The 24951-nt window shown below is 38.8% G+C and overlaps 1 protein-coding gene across 23 annotated transcripts in view; it reads left to right on the top strand.

The window, feature by feature from the left end:
- Positions 1-24951, top strand: part of KDM4C (lysine demethylase 4C) — a 510087-nt gene that overhangs the window by 15076 nt on the left and 470060 nt on the right. For all 23 annotated transcript variants that reach the window (XR_006603630.1, XR_006603631.1, XR_006603632.1 and 20 more), the window contains one exon: positions 22224-22384. Coding sequence is in view for 19 of the 23 variants with exons in the window: in XM_045069842.1 (XP_044925777.1) it covers positions 22241-22384 (144 nt within the window). In the remaining 4 variants the exon portion in view is untranslated. The remainder of the gene's footprint in view (positions 1-22223; positions 22385-24951) is intronic.

Raw genomic sequence — 24951 nt, 5'->3', positions numbered from 1 at the left:
ATAGCTAGAAAAGATTTTTATCCTAGTGTACAAATCATTTTTTTACACAAATTACCTTTTATTTTTTTATTTTTAATTTTTTTAAAGATTTTATTTATTTGACAGAGAGATCACAAGCAGGCAGAGAGGCAGACAGAGAGAGAGTGAGAAGCAGGCTCCCCGCCGAGCAGAGAGCCCGACGCGGGGCTCGATCCCAGGACCCTGAGACCATGACCTGAGCCGAAGGCAGCGGCCCAACCCACTGAGCCACCCAGGCGCCCCCACAAATTACCTTTTAATGCTAAAATCATTGTGGGTGTTATAATTGATGATTATTTAAAAGTCAGTTATTTTACCAAAGGAGCGATACTTGAGTGTTCATTCATTTAATCTGTAAATTTAAAGATATTTAGTTATATAGTTATGTTATTGGTGGTATAACAGAGTAAGACTAAGGAGAGGAGACCCAAGCAATTTATTGCCATTTTAAGTACTTGAATACAAATACATAATCCAATCAGACTTTCAATTAAAATAATGTCACAAAATATAGTTAGAAAACAACTTTTTTTTTTTTAAAGATTTTTTTTTTTTTATTTATTTGTCAGAGAGAGAGAGCGTGAACACAGGCAGACAGAATGGCAGGCAGAGGCAGAGGGAGAAGCAGACTCCCTGCTGAGCAAGGAGCCTGATGTGGGACTCGATCCCAGGACGCTGGGATCATGACCTGAGCCGAAGGCAGCTGCTTAACCAACTGAGCCACCCAGGTGTCCCAGAAAACAACTTTTGAAGCCCTGTGTTGAGTCTTCATTGGCCAGGTCCTATTTTGTACATTTATACAAAAATATGGAATTGTCAAAATGAAAAGCTGGAAGTGATTGTTAGGTATTACAGAAAAGTTGTATTAAAGAATAGTTTTAGCATAGAATATAAAGAGTTTTGTAGTTTAATTCAAAGTATATTTCAATTTCCTAGGTATTTTCAGAAATTTATCACTTGTATTGGTTGTTTCATCAATTTAAAAATTTAATGCTTGAGGTACACAAAAGACATGGTACAGTCTTATGAATTCACCAGATATACTTACTTGATTTTCTTCTATCCCGTCTGCTTTCCTTTAGCAATCTTGACCTGATTTTTGTGTTCATATTCCCTTGCTTTATCTATTATTATTATTTTTTTTAAGATTTATAAGAATCCCTGCCTATGCGGGGAGAGGCAAAGGGACAAGAGGATCCCAAGCAGATTCTCTGCTGAGCGCAGAGGTGGTGCAGGGCTTGATCTCACATAACAATATTTTAGTATTTTTTTTAAACTCTCTACCCAGTGTGGGGCTCACACTCACAACCTGAAGATTAAGAGTCATATGGTTCACCAACTGAGCCAGCCAGGCAACCCAGTATTCCCATGCTTTAGAAAGATGGATTTATTTTATATGCATTTATCATTTAAGAAGAGATTAAATTTTATTTTTTGGATTTGTAAAAATAGACATGTGCTTTGAGTAGTTTAAGACTAAACTTTCTGAGGTTCATATGTTTATTGTTGAGAATAGCTTTGGTTGGTTCATTTGTTTTATTTTCACTGCTGTGAATTGGTTGAATATACTCTTATTTATTGATTCTCCTGTAAATGGACGTTTTAGTTGCTTTTGATATTTAGCTGTTATAAAAATGCTACTGTGAATATTGTCATACAATGTCTGTTATTGAACATATGCTATAGTTTCTTCAGGTCCCATTGCAGGGTGTTTGAACCTCTGCACACTCGACAGGGCTGAATAATTCTTTGTTGTTGTGGGTGTCTTCTTATGCATTGTATGTTAAGCAGTGTCCCTGGTCTATACCCACTAGATGCCAGTAGCAGTCCTCCAGTTGTGACGAATAAAAACACAGACATTGCTAGTTTCACACATTGACCGTCTCACATTCACCTCTTCACTCTGCCCTTTCCCGCAGTGCCCATCTGTGGTCTTTTCTTTTTCCTAAGAACTCTTAGAACACTTACGTTTGTACCTAGAATTTAGCTCCAAGATACATACTGCCTTGTATTGCCAACTTTGCTAGCATTTCTTAGCCTTCTGGATTTTCAGTTTCTGACAAAGGGGAAGGAATTCCTGGTCAGTTGAACAATCTTTATGACTGTTGGCGTTTTCCTTCTGATTTTGGTCAAGCTAGGCAGTTATTCTGGGAGGAGTTCTTTTTGCTTTTAGATTCTGTACCCAGAGTTAGATGGAAGCATATTTCAAGCATCCAAAACCTCCCTTTCTCCCTTCCTGCCTATTTAATCACTATAGCAAAATCTCAGTTATGCCTATAATTATATTTTCAAAACTATATGACTTTGATTAAGTTTGTTACAATTTTTCAAAAATGTATTTTAGAGAGGACGTGAGAGAGTATTTCGAGCTCTCACACATGAGTGGGGGGGAGGGGCCGAAGTAGGGGAAGAGAGTAAAGCAGACTCCTTGCTCAGTGTGGAGCCTGAAGCAGGGCTCTGTCTGAAGAGCCTGAGATCCTAACCTGCCCTGAAATCAAGAATAGATACTTAACTGACTGAGCCACCCAGGTGCCCCAAGTTTGTCATCTTTTTGATTGATATGTTAAGTGCTGTTTGCTGCCACTGCCTTTAAGTAATAGAGAGATCTTTCTTTTGCTTTGCCTTGGATACCTCTTTAGGGATTCATGCTCAGAGTTTGGACAACTTTGTGGTCTCTTCTGTTACCTTTTCTGTCATGGGTGTGGCTCTTTCAGTAGTCAGTTCCTGTGTTTTGCATTTTGAGATGGCTCTCTTATTTTAACCTAAGATCGGTGAGTTGTTTTTTCTTCTTTCTTATTGTCTCCAGGTCCTTGAAGTTAAGTGATTTTATAGGCAAATTCTTTGATTAATCTTTGTATTTAGCTATAGAAACAGAATGTCACTTGAAGGAATGAATGATTTAGATAGAAGGAATAGGTAGTAAGATCTGAATCACGCTTTCAAAGAAAACGATGGGATGGGACTAGTTTTACATCACGTGTTGAAGTTATAGTGATTTGCAATTGGAAGCCATTTTTACTGAGAGAATGGTTCAGTAAGAATGTTACATTTTGAAGATTTATCTATTTAAGTAGAAGTTGGGGGCATGGTGCAGTTAAAAGCTTAGAAATCAGAAAAGTATTGATTAAATAAAGACTTGAACTTAAGTTACTCGATTTTTGTTAATGTAAATAATTAGTGCCTTATATCCCTCTACACTTTATTCCTTCGTCTCTCTCACTTATAACACTGGGGCCTTAAAGGACTCAGAGATCATGTATTTTACTGGTTCCCAGACTTAGGGATTTGAAAAAATCAGTTGAACTGACATAGGCCTTTCTTTCCTTTTTTGGGTCAACTTTTAATTTCCTAAAATAAAAAATATCAAAGAAAACTTACTACTATTACTATCCAAAAAACATCAACAAAGTAGAAAGGATTCTCTAAGAATAAAAGTTGGAACTTTATGAAAAACCAGAGCATTTTTCTTCCTGTTTTCAGAGGGCTAGTGGATTCACTGTTCACAAGTGGTTAGGAACATTGAATTTGTTTAGTTTCCTTAGTTTGAGGGTTCCTAAGACTTAACATTAGCAATTATGTAGTGCTTCATTCCCTGTATATTAAGACATTCCCGTGTCACTAGTTCTCTACAGCATTAGGATGTCTGAGACAGGTCAGTAAGATGAGAAAAAGAAATAAAAAGAATAAGTATTATAAAGGAAATAACAAAAAAGCATTATTCTCAGATAATTTTCACATGATAGTCTACAAAGAATCATTAATGAATCTGTAGACAAATTATTGGAAAAGAGATTAGAAGTAGGTAGCTAGATGTGAGATTAATTTAAAAAATTAATGATACTTTTATATGCCAGTAACAAAAGGAAAAACTCTCAGCTTAAAAAATATTATACCAAAATGGAAAATGTTCTACTTAAAACAAATACATGTTCTATTTAATGTTCTGCTTAAAACAAATACATGTTCTATTTAATGTTCTACTTAAAACAAATACATGTTCTATTTAAATGTTAAAATGACTGAATTCTTAAAAAATTGAAGACAAAGGCTCTGGAAATATCTTACATGAAAGAATACTAAAGAGATATGACAGCTACATGTATTTTTTTTTTTCCACATGCATTTTCTAATTCTAGACTGAATTCCCTACTAGAGGGAAAAGAAGGGTATGTATATTAGTCGCTTGACAAAATTAGAACACAGAAATTAGATACAAGTATTGTGTCTTTTAATCTTTTTGGAGTTGAAAAGTTCACTGTCTCTATGCAAGAGAAGACCCCTTTTCTTAGGAAATGTACATTAAAACTTTTAGGGGTCCATGATATATGTAACTTACTCCCAAATGGTTCAGAAAAACAAATTGTGGGTCATAGAGAGAGAGAGAGAACGAAAATTGATAAGGCAGCAAATAGGGTAGAAGATTAATAGATGAATCTGGGTTAAGTGTATACAGGCTTTTACATTTTTTTCTAGTACAGTAATTTTTCTGTAAGATTGAAGTTCTTTCTTTTTCTTTTCTTTCTTTCTTTCTTTTTTTTTTTAAGATTTTATTTATTTGAGAGAGAGAGAGCCTGGTGGGAGGGGCGGCGGGCAGGAGAGGGAGAGTGATAATCTCAAGCAAACTCCTACTGAGGGCAGAGCCTGATGCTGGGCTTGATTACATCACACAGAGATCATGACCTGAGTGGAAACCAAGAGTTGGATGCTTAACAGACCGAGCCACCCAGGTGCCCCTGAAATTTTTTCTAAAGAAAAGTTAGAAAAGATAACACTGTCAACAAATTACATTCCTTCAGTGATTTAACTTTTTCCTGAAGCAGGAATGGAGGGCTTGGTAGTATGGAAGAAAGAAGGGAAATAGCTATGTTTAGCCACAGGGAAAGACTTTGACAATTTTTGTCTTTTCGTTTTTAAAATACACAGAATGGTTCTTTCCCAAGGTACTGAATAGTTTTTAATTTTTGTTAAAGATGTAAATCATAAAAAATGATACACACATTTATTATTTTTATTTCTACCTAAGACTTACACAGTCGGGCATCTCGGTGGCTCAGTGGGTTAAAGCCTCACATTGGGCTCTCTGCTCCACAGGAAGCCTGCTTCCCTTCCTCTCTCTGCTTGCCTCTCTGCCTCTTGTGATCTCTGTCTGTAAAATAAATAAATAAAATCTTAAAAAACAAAACAAAACAAAACTTACACAATCATTTGCCTATCTTTTGTTGTAGGGCAGAGCCTTTTCTTTGAATAAAGATTGGAGTCCTGCATTTCCTCTTCGGCATAAACCACACCTACAATACAGCAGCTACCGCTTTCAGTCAGTTTCTGTTTTTTTTTTTTTTTTTTTTTTTAGTAGAGTGAGAGTTAAAACACTTGAAGTAATATGAGCTGGAATCCTAGATTTTACAAATCCCTCTATCCCCTAATCTTTTATGTTGCAGTTCCCACACTTTATTTGACATCCCCCCCCCCCAAGTCATTTCATTTTACTGGATCTTTCCAAAAGATTCAACTTAAATCTTATAAAAACAATAACACTGTTGTATTCACACTTCATCTATTTAATTATATCAGATAATTGGCAAAAGTGGCATAAACCGGATTGCAAATAAACACTTGATTGTTAAGCTTGTAGTTTAACTGGTACTTAGACATAATAAACAGAGTCTGCTAGTCTCCACTGTGTTGTATTTTTTGTAGCAGTGGTGTTTTTCAGAGAGAATATATAGTATGTATCCCTTATCTGGTAAATCTGTTAAGTAGTTTATTGGGATCTTCTCCTGTAGTAGGCCAGTAAGAGTAAGTAGCCCTGGGTGGCTGGCTAGTTTGTTTAATGGCTCAGTTAGTAATTTCTACTAAATATTACAAAATGAATTTTGAGTCATTCAAGTTAATTTTATGAAGATACACCAAGGAACTGGTGGTTAGAAAGGATTACTCAAAAGGCAAAGAGGTATGAATAAAACCTTCATTTGATTTACTGGTATTTGTATACCAGGTTTCTTTTCTATTCATCATTATTATCGGTTTATGTTTGATAATTTCATCAGCCATGATTCAATTATAGCTAATGTCTACTGCCCTGCTTAACTTAAGCAAAAAGGGATTTGATCCTGTAGTTGTTGAAGGTTGGAGAGCAGGTTCTTGGCTGGGTCCTGAGGGGCTCATCCCATGGGATGTCTCCCAGAACACCACTGCTGGAGGTGCTGCCCAGAGAGCTGCCATTTCTGCTACAAATAGGAAACTGAAGAGTAATAGTCTGGGATCATAGCACCGTCGCAGAAAGCTGGGGAGCAGGTAGTTGCTGCTGCATTTGTTTGTTCCATGAGCATGCCATCTTAGTTTTCATACAGAGATCAGGAATAGTGCTAGGACTATTCTTAAGAGCTAAGTTACCTGTGCTAGCTCCGTTCCAGCAAGAAAAGTACCTTGTGGTCGCCAATTCTTTCCACACTCTGCCTACTTCTGAATTCAAGTCTCTTCATTCTTCACTGGAAAAATTTAAATCATATCTGGAACGCCTGTTGCAGTGTAGCTTTCAGTTCTTCAGACTATCCAGTCTCTTGAAGATGCAGACTCTTCAGGTGTTTACTTTATGACTTGCATTATGCTTCGCATGACTGAGCCCCCCCACCCCCACCTTTCCTTTTCCCTTTCAAATCATCTCTCTCTCTCAGGCTGTGCATTCTCTGTATGATACTTCTATCTGCTAATTTCCTTCCTTTAGCCATTTTCTGTTTATGCAAAAGGAGGACCTTGGCAGCCCCAGCCCTTCAGGGCTTCATCTGTTCTCCAATTCTGAGTTCCTGAGGGAGTGATTGAGCTAGTGGAGAATGTAGGTCAATTGCAGTATGAAGTATTGACTGCCTGGACTCCTGGGTGTCAGTGGGAGAAATTCTTGAGGTGGGGAGGAAGATGGTTTCCATGGGCTGAGGGGTGGGGGCTTTTTGTGAATGGTCTCATTACAAGGGCTAAGATATAATTGATTCTCAGTATTTGTGGTAGTTATGTTCCATAAAGTCACTGAGAATACTGAATTAGTGAATACTGAACCATTGCTCTGAAGGGAAATGTAGGATTAGTTGCCCGTGAGGCTTTGATCACACATTTTTTCAAATGATCTATGTATCACCTTGTTTTATGTGTATTTATTTATTTTTTTTAAAGATTTTTTATTTATGTATTTGACAGAGAGAGAGAGGGAGGGATCAGAAGTAGGCAGAGAAGCAGGCAGAGGGGGAAGGGGAAGCAGGCTCCCTGCTGAGCAGAGAGCCCCTGCAGGGCTCAATCCCAGGACACTGAGATCATGACCTGAGCTGAAAGCAGAGGCTTAACCCACTGAGCCACCCAGGCACCCATTATCTGTGTTTCTGGTTTTTTTTTTTTTTTTTTTTTTTTAAAGATTTTTATTTATTTATTTGACAGACAGATCACAAGTAGGCAGAGAGGCGAGAGAGGAGGAAGCAGACTCCCTGCTAAGCAGAGAGCCTGATGCGGGGCTCCATCCCAGGACCCTGAGACCATGACCTGAGCCGAAGGCAGAGGCTTTAACCCACTGAGCCACCAGGTGCCCCTGTGTGTTTCTGTTTTAAAGATACCTTATTTAATATATAATTTTATTGATTCATAACACTGAACTCATGCCAGCAGTGATATAACTGATGCCTAAAGTTATGTCACAAAGTGTGTTTGTGATGGGGAACATCATAGCTTTCTTGTACTTAGGAACTTGGGGGCTGTTTTAAGCAGCTAAATCACCAGTAGGAGCACAAAAATGCAAAACCACTGGCACTAAATAGACTGCAAAGGTATATTTTTGCCTTGTTTGACCTCTGCTGAAGGGATGTGCCTGTTGGGTGATTCAAGTATTTCAACACTGTGCATGTCTGTGAATGACCATACACACATGCCACCATTATTGGTTGGGGGGTTAAAAATAAATTTTAGAAATAGGTGAATTTGCCAATGCTGAATCCAGGAATAATGAAGGATGACTGTATATATGGAAAGAGGGTGAGGAGAACATTAAAGAAATGGCACTATTAGTTGTAGGGAGTGTTGCCAGGAAAGGCTTCATAATGCAGTCTACATGTGAGATAAACTTTGAAAGATGGGTTTTGCTAGAACTTACTGAGGAAAGGCAAAGAAAATAGTGCAGTAGTTACAAATATGAGTGTTAGAATCTCCGATTAGGTTCAAATCTTGTCCTTAGCTCTTGCTATAGGACCCTGCAAGCATTTTAGTTTTTATTATTGGTGACATAAAGATATTTATGGTCATTTTCAATGGAGCTATTAGGATTATTTGTTTATTTTTGAGCTATTAAGTTTATTTATTTATTTTGAGCTATTAGGTTTAAATAAGAGGGTGTACTTTGTAGATATATAGCTCATAGGAAGTACTCAGTAGTGTCATACATGTGACACATAAGTCAATACAGTACATTGAAGGAGGGAAATAGCTTGGCACCAATTGGGAACTTTGGTTAGAATGAAGCAAAGGTTTCAGGTAGGTCAAAGGGATCTTTGAGGATGGGGGGAGAAGGAGGAGCTAGATCATGGAGGTAGCTTCCATGCTGAAATAGTATTGAGCAACTAAGGGATTTAAAATAAGGATGGTATGGGTTGCCTGGGTGGCTCAGTTGGTTAAGCATCTGCCTTTGGCTCAGGTCATGTTCTTGGGGTCCTGGGATCAAGCCCCCCATCCAGCTCCCTGCTTAGTGGGGAGTCTCTTCTTTCTTTTCTGCCCCATGTTCATGCTCGCTCGGTCTCAAATAGATAATAGAAAATCTTAAAAAAAAAAAAATAAAGATGGCATGATCCATTTTGTGTCAAGAGATTTTGTTCTGGGGACTCTTGGGTGGTTCATTTGGTTTAGGGTCTGCCTTTGGTTTGGGTCATGATCTCTGGGTCCTGGGATTGATTCCCAAGGCAGGCTTCCTGCTCAGCAGGAAGGTGAGTAAATCAGCAAAGACTACAGGAGTAGTTTAGGAAAGAGAGGAGAAAAGCTTGATTTAAGATAGTAACTTTGGAAACACTAGAGAATGGATATAAAAGATGTTCAGGAGGTCACATAGACCATAACTGGTACCCACACAGATGTGGTGAGGCAGGGCTGAGGATGGCTCCTGGGATTCTGATGCAGGCCATGTACTGGAGGTCAGGGCCTGTGTAGGGGATGCTCTCCTTTTCTGCTTCCCCTTCTACCCTTTACCCTGTTAAAGGGTTGGATTCTTCTGTTCTTGTTCTAAAGGCCATGGTGGTGTTGTGTGCTTCCGTTTTTTGCAGTACCTGGCCTGTGGTATTAGAGCCGTCTGTATACTTGTTTTCTCTTGCACTTGTAAGCTCTTTGAGGATTGATGCAGGACCATGGATGAATTGAATGAACCAGGATTGGGACTGTTAGGTAGAGAAGCAGATTTTGGAGCAAAGGTTCCTTTTTATCCCTATTAACTTTTGGATTCAGTTTTGTCTCTGTTGAGTTTGAGGATCATCTCCAAATGACTCTGCCTAGTAGGTGCTTAGATTTATTGGACTTGGATTTAGGGGAGAGAGGTCCTTGTTTTGTATTTCTGAGCCATTGATAAGGATAGTTGGATGAAATTTCCCATGGTGTCTGTGTCTGGTGGAAAGGAAAGACAACTATAGAAGTAATCTTGTCGTATACCAGTACTGAAGGGTTTAGCTCTGGAGGAGCACAGAAGGAAGTTCAGAGTGGAGGGTAGAGTTAACTGAAATAGAGTGAGTGGAGGATGGTGTATGTGTGTTGTCCTCCCCTCTCCCTCCTCTCCCCAGTCTTCAGAAGCTGTACTAAGGGATGGCTATCCAGTTTTAAATGCTGCAAAGACACTGATAAGAGGACTAAAGACAACATATAGTATAAAGCAGTTAGAAAGTCACTGGCAAACTTTTTCAGAGTGATTTCAGCACACTGGTGGGTGGAGATGTCAATGATAGAATAGATGAAGTGGACAAAATGAGTGTGGGCTGTTCTTTGTTGAGGTTTGTCTATGAGGGGTTGGAGAGAGAATGCTGTAGCTGGAGTCTTTCTGGGTGGGGGGAGAATGTGTACAGAGAACATTTAAAAATCACATGGGAGGGGCACCTGGTGACTTAGTGGGTCTGGCAGCCAACTCTTAGTTTCAGCTCAGGTCGTGACGGGTCAGATTCTCTCTCCCTCTGTCCCCTCCGCATCTGCATGTACACAGGCTTGTGCTCTCTCTCTCAAATAAACACATACCATCTTTTAAAAAATTACATGGGAGAGATTTGAGCATGTGTATAAGCAATGGAGAAGAAGGTAATAGAAGGGATTTAATTTGAATAGTTTTGTTTATTTTTTAAGCCAACATCTGTGTGCTTGCTATATAGCCTGACAATGTACTAGTCTCTTATATTTGGCTACTTACTGAGTCCCTATCACAATGCTGTAGGGGGAGGAGTGGTATCCCATTATACTGATGGGGAAATAGAGGTCTAGTTCAAGTAACTTTCCAGAGGTCACTCATTAAGTGCGGGACATAGATAGGAGGGATTAGAATCCAATTCTGGGGGCACCTGGCTGCCTCAGTCTATACAGCATGTAACTTTCAATCTGAGGGTAATGAGTTCAAGCCCCACGTTGGGCATGGTGCCTACTAAAAAAGACAACAACCCAGTTCCATCTGGCTCTAAGGTATGATCTTTCCTCTACCTGGCTGCTTAAGTGGGATAGTTGAGAGAAATATACAAGGTGATTTTCTTCAACTCCTATTGTAATAGTAATTGTTTTTAAAGATGTATTTATTTTAGAGAGAGGGAGAGAGAGAGAGAGTGAGTAGAGGGGGGCAGAGAGAGAGAATTCCCAGCATATTCCCAGCTGATCACAGGGCCCAGCAAAGGGCTTAATCTCAGGACCCTAAGTTCCTGTCCTGAGCTGAAGTCAAGAGTCAGACGCTTAACCAACTGAGCCACCGAGGCACCCCAAGAGTAATTTTTAATAAAATGTTATTCTATTTGGTTGAGATTACCATTATGATGTAAATTTAGTTTAAGTGCTGGAAAGCCAAGTAACTATCATTGGCTATAGTGACTTTTGTTTAGTGCTTCAGCCTAAGGATTTGGGCATGGACTAATAAATCAATATGATTGTGATCATGTTATTAGTAGAGATGAATGGAAACTTTATTCCAAGGGCAAAGGATAGTAGGATTTCTAACAATTAGGTGGTTATTGTGTGGCACACGATATGACTGAGTGTAGAGTCTGTCTCCCCATCTTTCACCCCCCATTTTCTTTTCCTTTTTTTAAAGCTTTTTTTATTTTAAAGATTTTATTTATCCATTTGACAGACAAAGATCACAAGTAGGCAGAGAGGCAGGCAGGGACAGAGAGAGAGGCAGGCAGAGACAGAGAGGCAACCAGGCTTCCTGTCGAGCAGAGAGCCCCATGTGTGGCTGGATCCCAGGAACCTGGGATCATGACCTGAGCTGAAGGCAGAGACTTTAACCCACTGAGCCACCCAGGCACTCCCCCCACCCCCATTTTCTAATAGTTATCTATTTAGTGGAATCTGACTGTTGTTAAAATAACTCTGACATTCTGCCATTGAACTTTGCAAGTTGAAAATAATAAGGCCGGCAGTTAGAAAAAGTCTTAAACATTGACTCTAAAAGGTTCAATGTTCTAGTTCATGCCTTTTAAATGAGGATGTTCTCCCTGCACCTGGGTGTCTCAGTTGATTAAGCTGAGTTGACTCTTGGTTTCTACTCAGGTCATGATCTCAGGGTCCTGAGATGGAGCCCTGGGTGGGGCTCCTTGCTGAGTAGGGAGTCTACTTGAGATTCTCTCCTTAGCCTTCTCCTTCCCCTTCTGCCCCTCCCCCTGCTCAAACTTGTGCACTTGTGGCCTCCTTAATGAATAAATAAAATCTTTAAATGAGGACATACATTCTCAGGTTTATAACAATATAGTTATGTGTATACATACATATAAAACATATTGAAGACTCTTTATTCTAGTTACTGTACTGCTCATTTATAATATTTTTTTTAATTTAATTAAGCTCTACGCCTAGCATGGGGCTTGAACTCAGGACCTACCCCAAGATCAAGAGCTGTATGTTCCACTGACTGAGCCAGCAAGGCACCCTCTGTGTTTTTGCTTTTTTTAATCTTATTTTTTTCTGCTTTGTTACATTATTCTGTTGCTTTTCTGTAAAAATTTCTGGTGACCAGTTGTTGATGCATATAGTTTTTGTTCATATGTATGATGTCCTTTTTATTCTGTAACAGTCCCTTGCTCCCAGCCCTTACCTCACTCTCCTTTTTTCTATTGGCATTTGGAATGAAGGCTGTCTCATATTCCAGATTTGGCACATTATTTTCCTGTGGTGGTATTTACTTTGTTCCTTATTTCCTGACAACTGGTGGTTAGATTCAATGGTTTAATGGGTTGGTTTAGATTCAGATTTACTTTTTTAAGGTAAAAACAATTAATAGGTGATGCTATGTATTTTCCATTGCTTCAAGTCATGTCTGTCTATTCCAGTGATTAATGAGCCTGAGCCTGATTCCTCCATTATAAAGCTTCCTGTTAACTTGTCACCTCATGATTTTAGCAGCCAGTGATCATGTTTCCCTATATTATCTATTAGGGATTGTAAAAAAAAAAATGGGGATGATATAATTCTGTCATTTTTACTACATTTATTAGTTGGAATTTTTCTATAAAGAAGAACTTTCTGCTATCAGTTCTTTACTTACCCTAAAATAGCAGTTGTTCCAGAAAAAGCAAGATAAGTGCTTATTTCATTCTCTTTATTTATACATTTTTAGGGTAGTATGTTGATATATTCTAATGGTGAATGATGCTTTTTAAAAAAAGGAATATCATATACTTACAGATTTAATAACTCTTTTATTGTATTTACTTCACTGTGGACTCATAGATTCTTATTTTATTTAATTGATTATATTGATTACTATCCTTTATTTTGATGCTCAGTTTCCCCCAGATTTAGCCAGTGGAAGCCCTTTCAAGTTGGTTTTTGTGTCCTTTAGATATGTTCCCTTTTGTTTTTTGAGTGTTTCCTTACTTTCTGGCACACAACAAGATGTTCTTGGCTTACCTTGTACTTTCTCTCTCCAGCCCTGGAATCAGTCCAAGAAGCCCTAGTTCCTTTCAGTGGATGGTGGTATTTAGAAACCAAGATTTGAGAGCTCATTGGTACTGTGGTATTACAGCTACCAAGACCTCTCAGTGGGCAGAGCTAAGGAAGTATCTGTACATATCCATGGACATGTATATATACACATTCACATATCTACCCACATACATACATACACATTGTGAGCTTATACCTGTGCTCCCAAATTCTAATCTATTACCAAAGGTCAGTTCTAATTTCCTCCCCCTCCATATCTGAATATTCCTTTCTCCAATGGGAAGAACTGGGCTCCCGCTATAGGCCAGTATGTAGCCAGTCTCCTAGTGTTGCTGCTGCTATGCTTGCAGGATGTTTTCTTCATCCACTCAGACTCTGACACCTGCTTGGGGCCACTGTGACTGTTTTCTCCAAAGTTCCCATGTCCTTTTGATATGACTCCCATTAGTTGTTTTTGTTTTCTTGACTTATTTGGAAATAAATTCAGACTTAAAGAAAATTTGCTAAAAAGAGAACAAGATGTTCCCCCATACACTTCATACAGATTTCCTAAGTGTTATAGTTCCTCTATGCTCATTATTTATTTATTCTTTGGTGTGTGCGTGTGTGCATGTGCATAATATTTTCTTAACCATTTGAAAGTAACTTATATATGTAATGCCCCTCTAACTTTAAACACATCATTTTATGTTCCTAAAAACAAGAGCATTCTCTAACCACAGTATAGTTATCAAGATCAGAAAATTAATTTGAGACAGCACTATTATCTGATCAGATCTTTTTCAGATTCACCATTTATCCCAATGATATTCTTTGTACCATAGGAAAAGAGAAAAAAATTGTTTTTTGGTCTAGGATCCAAGGATCACATATTTCATTAGTCTTTTTAAAATCTGGAACTACTTTTTAATCTTTTGTCTTTTATGACCTTCACATTTTTGAAGAGTATAACCTCTTTATTTGTAAGAATATCACTTAATTTGGCCTTTCGTGATGTTTCCTCATGATTAGATATAAATTATTTACTTTTGGTAGGATAGCCATGTAAGTAGATGTATCCTTCTTAGTGCATCTTATCAGGAGGCACATGCTATCTAATTTTCTTAGCAGTGATGTTAATTTTGAAGTGATATGTATCCTCAAAAGTCTTTGATAGCTTGCTTTCTTTCTGGCACAAACATGTTCTAGACACATCTTATATATTTCTTGTCCCAAACTTGGAACCAGCATTTTCTACAAAGATCCCTGGTTCTTTTCATTGAGATATGGTATTTAGAGGCCATAATTTTTGTGCAAAGTATAATTTTTGCTACTATCTTATCATTATTTCCATGCCTTTTTAAGTGGGCAGTACTAGGAGATAAATATTTTGAGAGAAAAATATCTTGAGTTCATATTGCTGTTTCAGTTCTAGTGAAAGATTAAGTTTTTAATCAAGAATTTTATATTGGTATCTCCTTATAATGAAAATCTTGATCCCCAATGACATTAGCATTATTACTTATTTGCTGTATCTTATAGTATACTTGTAATAGTTAAAAAAGACCCAATATCAATAATATTACTACTAACAATTTGACAAATAAATACAGTTTATATATATCTTTTAAAAATTGTTCTATATCCCAAAATATATCCTGTTAGAATCTATAGCCTAAACACTTTGACTCACAGTTACTTAAGTAGTTCTTTTCCTTGTTTGCTTATGCCACTGACTTATTATGTAATTAGCTTGTTTTTCAGTTTTGAGGTCTTTTTTTTTCTTTTTAATTTTGTAAATTATATGATTTCATATAAATTATTTATATGATTTTCTTTTTAATTTTGTAAATTATTTATATGATTTGTACAAATACAAATCATATTTGTATGATTTACAAAATAATTTGTAAATTATTTATATGATTATATGAAATCATATATATATGAAATCATATATACTACTATATGAAATCATATATATGAAATCATATATACTACTATATGAAATCATATATACTACTTGGCCCATAGTATATAGGGCTATACTCACAGAAGTTTTGCTTCCTTATCTGTGTCTTCTTTTCCCTTTAGGTAACCATTTTTATGGGTTTGATCTTGCTTCCTGTACAAAAAGTAGAATATTATAAGCTGTTCTGCACTTTGCTTTTTTAATTTAACAGTGTAATTTGGAAATCACTTCAGATCTTTACTTAGAGATCTCTCTCACTCTTCTTACGTTGCCTATACTGTGTTGTCAGAAGTAATACACTGATTCAGCCAGACCCCTATTGATGGTTACTATGGAAGTTTAAGAGATAGAGAAAGGAAAACCAAGAAATGACACATGTAATTAATATCTGACTCAGTGCATTTGAAAAATTGTTGCAAGACTGAAGGGGACATATAAATTAGATGTTATATGCTGTAAGAGTTAGTGCTGAGAAGTTTAGTGTTTGCAACTAGAATTAATTACATTGTGAGCATTTCATGAAAGGAAAATTTCTTCTCCTGACCCACTGAAGTCTAGACCTGGCTATAATCTGACCCTGGAAATGAATGTCATGCCAGGTGGGGCCAAGAGTGAATACTTGGCAGCTTTAATGGTTCCAACACACTCTTATTGCGTACTTAAGTCTGAGGAGATGATAGCCTCAGTGCTCCAGTATCTGTTAATCTTGCCAGATCTTTGGTAATCAAGAGGAGAAGCCTTGCTCAGTTTGCCCAGGAGGATGACTTCTGCCTGTTCCATCCACTAAGGGTGTAAGAGGGGTGTGATCAGGATTATGTTTTGGCCGGTACAGATTGTTGGAGAGAATTTAGATATTTACTTGGATCATCTCTCTTTAGAAACCTTCTCCTGGGACCCATATATTATCTGTGTAATAAAAGAAAGTTTTGTACAAATTCATTTGTTGCCTTGGCTCTTCTGTCCCAGAACTATCTCCCTGAGTCCACCTTCCCATTTTTACTTCTGGTTTCTGTAGGCTGGTGGAGCAAGATTGAATGGGACCAAGATGATTCAAGAAGAGCTGCCTGGAAGAGGAATGAGTCTAGCTCAGGCAAAAAATGATTAATAGGCTGAGGGCTTTTCTTTGCTGTCTTCCTTTTCATTTTAGGGTGCCAGGCCTGTGAAGTCCTGGGATGACAGAAAAGGGCAGACTTTAAAGCCAGATGACCCTGTTGTGGTTCAGTTCCTGGTTAGACATACTAATGGCTAATGTGGCATTTTTGGAGTGTTCCACCACTTTCCCACCCATTTGAGAAATATGGAGTCAGATGGAAGGTCAGAGTATTTCAGGCTTTAGTATTGGTGAGGCTGGGGTTGGAGAATGTGGCAGTCTACCAGGGTCCCATCAGTCTGATCCTGATGCCTGTATTAGTTTGTTAGGGCTGCCATAATGACTAACCACAAACTTGGATGGCTTAAAATGAGAGAAATTGATCTTCTCACAGTTCTAGGGGGTAGAAAGCCAAAATCAAAGTGTCAGTATGGCCATGCTTTCTCTGAAGGATCTGGGGGAAGATCTGTGCCTTTGTCTTAGCCTTGTGTATTGGCTGACATTCCTTGGTTTGCAGCTGTGTGACTTCGTCTGCCTGCCTCCATCTTCACATTATTCTTTCCTCTTTTTCTGACTCTTCTCCTTTTATAAGGACACTGGTCATATTGGATGAGGTGTTGAACATGATCTAATCTTACTTGCTTACATCTGCAAAACCTGTGCTTCCAAAAAAGGTCATATTCACCTGTATTAAGGCTCAGGTTTTTACACATCTTTTTGGGGGACACAATTAAACTCATAACAACGCCTTACTGAGCACTATGTAAGAAGAACCTTATTGACTCACTGTGAGACCAAACTGGGTGAATTACAGTGTTGGAATGGAAATGCCAGCTTTCCAGCTACCTTAGACAAGGTCCAAGCCCTCCCTCTGGTGGACGTGGCACTTGGGAACTGAAAGGAGAGCAAGGTAGTCATAGCTGTAACATCTGGGCCTTGGCTGGACAGTTTCTTCTAAAATCTCACTGTAGGGAAGTAGGAGTGAGTGAGGACTGGAAAGGATGGCCTCCAGGGTTCCAGCGGGTCCACAGGAGGAATCATGGGGGGAGAGTTCTCATCTAACACTGGCATAGCTAGTAATCGTGCCTTGGTTCATTTTCTTTTTAGCTTAATATATTATCTGCTTAAATGGTGAGTGCTTTATCTCCCAGGGTTGTACTTTATAGTTGATCCTTAAGTGTTCTCTTCAGAGACCGTAAGCACTGTATACCAGTTCTGTGGCAGGCATTGTCTAAGAAACGAGTAATCCTAAGATGAGAATCGTGTTTTTACATTTTCCGCAGAAATTACTTAAATAAGAGAACACAATTTGGAAAAATAGGTGTACACAGGAAAGTTATATAGGATATAGATTTACATTTAGCAGCAAAGCATTAATTCAGTTTCTTTTCTATTGCCAAATAAAGATATATGATTAAGATAAGAAGAGCACATGTTTTTCCTTCATGATAAAGTACAACTTTTCAGAACAGAAGCTGGGAGAGTTATATAAGTATGAATTAGTGTTACACTTTCCTTCACTTGCTGAGAAAGATCTTTAATTAAGAAAAAATTCTTAGGGTGCTTACTATAAATTTGGCTGTTTTAGGTGGTCTGAAAAAACATTGATGACTAGCTCTCTAGAAGCAAAACAATAAAGTTGTCATCAGCTGTTGTCACTCACTTTGGGGACTGTCTGTAAGAGGTGTGGCATTAAAAAAAATATTATTAATTACATCACCTCCAGCTGAAAATCACAGGTATATTTTCCCCAAAGTATAAGTCTTTCTCTGAGTGGGAAACACTGCAAGAGCATTTTTTTTTTTTTTAAGATTTTATTTATTTATTTGACAGACAGAGATCACAAGTAGGCAGAGAGGCAGGCAGAGAGAAAGGAAGAGAAGCAGGCTCCCTGCTGAGCAGAGAGCCCAATGTGGGGCTCAATCCCAGGATCCTGGTGTCATGACCTGAGCTGAAAGCAGAGGCTTTAACCCACTGAGCCACCCAGGTGCCCCTGCAAGAGCATTTTAAACCTACTCTTCTGCTTCAGAGAACTAAAGGTAAAAGAAAGAAGGGTGACTGGGAATTTGATTGTAGCAGCATGATTAGGCTTAATAGTGATAGATGTGGATTAGGAAAAACTCAAGGAATAGTGAATTTATAAACTACCTTTTACGGGTAGAGAACATAAGGAGGCAACCCAAAAATAAAATGAAAATGGTTATTAATGTCCAAAAAAAAAAAAAAAAACTTAACAATAGATTTTTTTTTTATTGCCTGCCATGTTGGCAAAGATTTGGGTCGTGGGATTCACATTAAATTTTTAGAAATTTTAGCATATTTCAAATTTTATAGTGATCACATATTAACTTTATAGATTGAAAAGGGTCTGAAACATAAATTAACTAGGTCTTTAGTGTATGTGCCTGATTTGTAGGTAGAACTGGGTTTGTGTTATCAGTGAATAGTGACACGAGGAGGAGGCAAAGTATGTTTCACAGACAAGTTAGCAAACTAGGTCAAGGGCAGATATTTAATTCTGATTGCTACTAATTTGCTGCATATCTTAACAGTCTCATTGCCTCAGTTTCTTGTCAGAGCCATTGTTCTGTATTTTAGACCAGAAATCTTGACTTGCACATTTCTCTTACTTCTATCAGGAAATTTTGTTCTGAATATATTTGCAATCTGACCACTTCTCACTGCCTACTTCTGGTCCAAGTCACCATTTTATTTTGCCTGGATTGGTGTAAATTGTTTCTGTGCTTCCAACCTTGTCTTTGATACAATAGTCAGAATGATGAGCCTGCTCAGTGCTCTGCTTAAAATCCTCTGGAAGAGTTACCTTAGAAAACACTGTCATCTTCTTGAAAGGAAACATGTTAGAGTATCAAGAATGAGAATGTATAAGAAGGGGAAGAGTCCCAAATTACTTCCCCTAAACTCCTTTTCTCTGTTTTCCCTCTCTCCACTCTCTTGCTTTATGACTTCCAGTCACATTTACATCCTTCCTATTCCTCGAAGAGCCCAAGAGGCTCCTTGCTGTTGCTTTAGTACAAAATGCTTTTCCTCCAGTTATCCGCATGATTTATTCCCTCTTTCAGGCGTCTGAAATGCTTCCTCACTTACGCTATATAAAATAGCTACTTCTGGGGTGCCTGGGTGGCTCAGCGGGTTAAGCTTCTGCCTTCAGCTCAGGTCATGATCCCAGGGTCCTGGGATCCAGCCCCGCATTGGGCTCTCTGCTCAGTGGGGAGCCTGCTTCTTCCTCTGTCTCTGCCTGCCTCTCTGCCTACTTGTGATCTCTCTCTGTCAGATAGGTAGATAAAATCTTTAAAAAAAAAAAAAATAGCTACTCCTGGTTTCTTCTTCAGCGTGCTTCTGACTTATTTGTTGTTTGCTTCACTCCCCTCCTATTAGGGTTTCGCTTCATTCCCTCCTGAATGCCTACTCAGCAGTTAGACATTCGGTAATGGTTCTTCGAGTGACTGGATGAATTTTGAGTTTCTTTTCTAGTGGGTTTTCCCTCTGTGGGAGAGCTATGCATGACACCCTTGTTCTTTGGCCAGGGTAAAAGTAAAGCTGCCTTCCAGGTACCAAAGGTAGTCCGGGAGCTTCTTCTCCTTTCTCACTGCTCAGATTATTCTTTACCTGTCAAGCAATGAGTTTGTTTTCTAAGTAACTTTTCTGTGTGTGAGATCAATACTTTCCTTTTTCATGCATTTGGTATCATTTTGTGTAAATATTTTAACATTTTGGCATTTATTTCTTTATTCAGTTAGCAAATAGTTATTATAGCAGATGTTACAAACCAGGCTGGATCTCAGACTGGAAATTAGGGTTTACAGAGACAGCCTGCTTTTCCCTTGAGTTTAGAGTTCAGTGTATGGTCAGAAGTGCCAACAACTGTGATAGGCAGCTACTATGAGGAATGCAGGAAGGGAAGTCAAAATACACAGGCTGGCTCACCTCGGCCTACTTGGGTAGGATTGAGAATCTTAACAGTGGCCAGGAGTTTGCCAGGTGAGGAGACAGTTAAAGGCTGCCCTGATGGGAGGGAATGATTTAGGCAGAGGCACAGAGGGTTTTACTTGTTTCGAGAAGCACAAATCAGTGAGCATTGTTGGAGCTTAAAATATAATGCAGGCTGTAGTGGTAGACAAGGCCATGATAGTTATGTAAAGGTTTGATCTAGGTGCTTCTAAAGGATTATGTGTGTCTTGTATAGAGGTTAGACTTTGATCCTGCAGCCCAGCATTGGGCATGCGCATCTGTTGTATAGGTGTGAAGGGAAGTGGGTGGGGAGGTTGCCTGGAAGGTTTTTACTTTTGCACCCTTTCTCCCTGAGGCAAAGAGAATACAGAATAACATCCAGTGCTTATATCACAACCCTTGTGCTCCTTAATGCCCATGACCCAGTTACCCCACTGGTTGTTATACGCACCTAATGAATCACTGAACACTACATCTGACACTAGTGATGTAATATATGTCGGCTAATTGACTTTATTTATTTATTTATTTATATTTATTTATTTTTAAAAGATTTTTATTTGACAGAGAGACACCTAGAGGGGGAACATAAGCCAGGGGAGAAGGAGAGGGAGATGCAGGCTCCCAGCAGGGAGCCTGATGCAGGGCTCAATCCCAGGACCCTGGGATCCTGACATGAGCCAAAGGCAGACACTTAATGACTGAGACACCCAGGTTCCCTGGCTAACTGAATTTAAATTAAGAAAAAAAAAAATATATATATATAATATACATATATATATATATAATATTTTATGTCATGTATTAACTTACCTATATCCATGCAGATTTTCTCCTTTATATTTAAGTTCCTAGTGGGTGGCAGGATTAATTTGATTCTTCTCACATGTACTTGGTGAGAGAATGCTTATTTAAACCTTTATGAATGATGCTCATGTCTTTATCTGTAGCCCTGATCCATTTTAACCTCTTATTATCCCATAGCATGTTTTCATCTTTATGTATTCATCCCTTCCCAATTTTTCTTTTTGTCAAGCAAATTAAATTTATAAAAAAAAAAAAGGAGAGTTTTGTTCTGAGACTATTTGTTGTTTGGATTGTCAGATACTAGGTACAATTATTGGTTCTAGAAGTGGGATGGGGATAAGACTCCTTTCTGGGGCAGGCAGGCCAGTGCTTCTTACTAATTTTTTCATTCTGTGTGTCTGAAGTGTTCAGTACATATTGAGGGAATCATCCTGGTTTTTGTCAGCAAGATTAAGTTCATATTTTTGCCCATTTTTCTACTTTGATATCCTGTAATCTTTCCTTTCTGAGCTCTAGGCAAACTAAATTCTGTTTTTAACAATACTTCCAGATATTTTCACTGCTCAGAATGCTTTTTCTCTTATCTGGCAAACCCCTGTACCTTCTACTAAGTCTTAACTCTGAAGTCATTTCTGAGTAATTTAGGTGGAGTTAATTACCCCTGCCTGTGTATAGTTTTGTATTGAAGTCTGTTCCACCTCTAGATAGTGACTTCGGATGGTGAAGACAAATCTTACCCTTTTTTCTACCTCTAGTATTTTAGTCTGGCACTTGGTAGTTTTGCAGAATGGGTAATTTGTAAGTTATTATAGGAAAGCGTATTAGGACACTGAACAATCCTATGCTGGGGATGTTGGGCATTGTCCATTCACTACTCATCCAAGGTTAGGCCTTTATACAGTCGTGTGTATGAGAATCTGTTTCAGAACTGGTGCATAGGAACAACACCTTCTGTAAACTTGGAAAGTTAGAAAATTCATTCTCACTAGGAAGGATTTTGAAGAGGTGAGCAATATAATCAGGAATAGGAACTTGGGAGGAGGAATGGCTAAAAACAGGTTCTTTTCCCAAGAGTTTGGGAGAGATGAGGAAGTCTCCCTAATGGGGTGTTAATGAGAATGGTAAGTAACTAAGAGAAGAGTTTCTGCTGGGACTGGGGTGCTTACATGCTGTTTGGGAGAAAATGACCACCAGCCTTAAGCACACAAGAATTCAGTGCTGATGATTGCATCATCTCCTCTGCAGAGACTGCCCCAGCCATCATGGAGGTGGCGGAGGTGGAGAGTCCTTTGAACCCCAGCTGTAAGATCATGACCTTCAGACCCTCCATGGAGGAGTTCCGGGAATTCAACAAATACCTCGCATACATGGAGTCTAAAGGAGCCCATCGAGCAGGTCTTGCAAAGGTGATTATCCTCACATCCTTTAAACCAAGAACAATCACTTGGCCTTTCGTTTTTGCTCTTAGTCTTCATAATATGGGAAATGGTTTATTCCAGAGAATATTTGTAAAATTTGTTTTCATTAATTCATGCAGAGCATTTATTATCTTCAAAGAATAATTGTCTTATTTTTTCTTTTAACTATTTATGCTAGGTTGTGTTCTAGGGCTTCTTCTTCCTCTTCTTCTTCTTATTTTTCTTTAAAACATGTGTGGCTTCTAGAAACTAAAGAGATCCATGTTTGGGCTCTAGAGAGAGGTGAGAGTATTCATAGCTTTCATCACTTTCTCATAGAGGACAGTTATTAACCTGAAGCTTAACTACTCCCCTCCCTTTCCTCTCTCTCTACCTCCTCTTTTCTTTCTAATTGTTTCTTTCTCTCTTTCCCCTTTTACAAATATAACAGATTTACTGAAATATAATTCACATATCATACAATTTGGCCACTTAAAATGTACAGTTCACTGGTACTCGTTGGCAGTCATTTTCTGTTCCCTGCTATCCCCTCAGCTGTAGGTGACCACTATTTTCTTTCTCTGTAGATTTGTGTATTCTGTTTTCTTTTCAGTTACTTGCTTATCAAGTGTGGAGAGTGCCTACTACATACCAGGTACTGCCGTGTCCTGGGAGATGGGATAGTAAAGACCACATTTCTGCCCCTGTTGAATTTATATTCTGGAGGTAGCTTCTTAGGGTGGTGAGATAAGGACATTTAAGCAGAGGCCCAAAAAATAGAAAGAAACCAACTTTTTCAAGATGTGGGGACAGAGAGAATAGCAAGTCCAGAGGCCTGAAAGCTGACCTGAGCTTCATGTGTGGGAGGAATAGAAAGGTGGTCTGTGAATTTGGGGCTCAGTGAGCAGAGGAAGAGGTTGGTAAGTAAGGTAAGAGCCCTGGAAGGGGCCAGATCATCCTGGGCTTGCTTGGGCTTAGTAAGCATTGGGGGTTTTATTTGAAGTGTGGTGGGAATCATTGATGGGCTTAAAGCAGATGAGAGAAAGACATGATGGCTATTTGTGTGTTTGTTATTTTTGTGACATTATTTTGTTTTTTTTTTTTTGTTCTGTTTTTTTTGAAAGCTATGTATTTGAGAGAGAGTGTGCAGGTGCACATGAGTCGGCAGGGGCAGAGGGGGAGGGTGGCCAGGGGCAGGGGAGAGAATTTTCAAGCAACTCCCTGCTGAGCAAGGAGCCACAGGGCATTCTCTATCCCAGGACCTTAAGATCATGACTTGAGCTGAAATTAAGAGTTGGTCGTTTAGCCAGCTGAGCCATCCAGGCATCCCAGTGACATTATTTTGAAAGTGTCACAATGGCTCCTACATGAAGAATGAATATTGCGGGGAGACAGAGTGGACTGACTGAGAAGAGTGCTGACGGAGTGGAAAAGGGGAGTCTTGTCAGGGGTTGTTGTGATATGCTGAGGGTCACAGTAAGGCGCTGAAGATTTCACTGCGGGTTTGCACCCATAGATCCAAAGTTAGAACTTTGAAAGAGAGATACTCTATATAATTCATCCTTTGATCACAACCTGAGATGCATTACTATTCCTTGTATAATGGAAATCTATTTCTTTTTTCTTCAGTTTTTTAAAGAAGATTTTATTTACTCATTTCAGAGATAGCATGTGAATGAGGGGGGGAGCAGAGGTAGAGGAACAAGCAGACTCCATGCTGACTGCAGAGTCTGACAAGGGGCTCCATCCCATGACCCTGATTTTCATGACCCGAGCTGAAATCAGGAGTTGGACGCTTAACCAACTGAGCCATCCATGCGTCCCTGGAAATATATTTCAATTAAAAATTTACTTCGTAAGAGGCTAAGGGGTGAGGGAGGGAAAAAAGTCCCCTCAGAAGAGTATGTTTTATTGTACTTACTTCATTTTATTATTCTAAACGTTAAGCTTGTAATCTGGGTTTCTGTAGATTTGTCAGCATCACCTCATGAATCCTGAACTCTGCCAGAGCCTGCTTGACTGTGGCTGGGTTATGGGTTCTTCTTGGAATTCCCACATCCAGCGGGATGTCCAGTAGCATTAAGAGCAGATATCAGAGGAGAGAAGTCCCAGAATGGCAGGGATGTTTCAGTATTCAAGTCCTCCGGCATCTTATAACCCAATTCGACTGTGCTGTTATCTGTCCCCTGAGGTCTGTCGTTTTGTTGTGTATGGTTCAAGTCCCGCCTAGGAAGGGTTTAAAATTTGGGGGATATTAAGTTGAGTGAAAGTTTATTAGGGGTGGGTAAGTGACAGAAAAGGAAGATAAAAGAGGAAACAAAGAGAAAAGTTAAGAGGTTTATAGTGAATTTCTCAGATGAGGGATCCTTAGTTTAACTTATTTATTGAGTTCTTAAAGAACCCACTTTTGGAACCTCAGCACTTCAATATCTTTGATCTGGCGGAAAACCATCTCCCTACTGCCCCCTTCGAGAAAAATCATTTTTGAGTTGAAGAGACTATCATTTCAGGATTATCTAACACATGTAATTTTGATCATAAACTAGCAGTGGGGTAGCAAGGATTTGGGCTTTATT

The sequence above is a fragment of the Mustela putorius genome, unplaced genomic scaffold, assembly GCF_011764305.1.
Source record: "Mustela putorius furo isolate JIRA1106 unplaced genomic scaffold, ASM1176430v1.1 tig00003944_pilon_pilon_pilon, whole genome shotgun sequence".
NCBI lineage: Eukaryota > Metazoa > Chordata > Mammalia > Carnivora > Mustelidae > Mustela > Mustela putorius.
The sequence above is the reverse complement of the archived record's forward strand: the minus strand, read 5'-3'. Positions and strand labels throughout refer to the sequence as shown.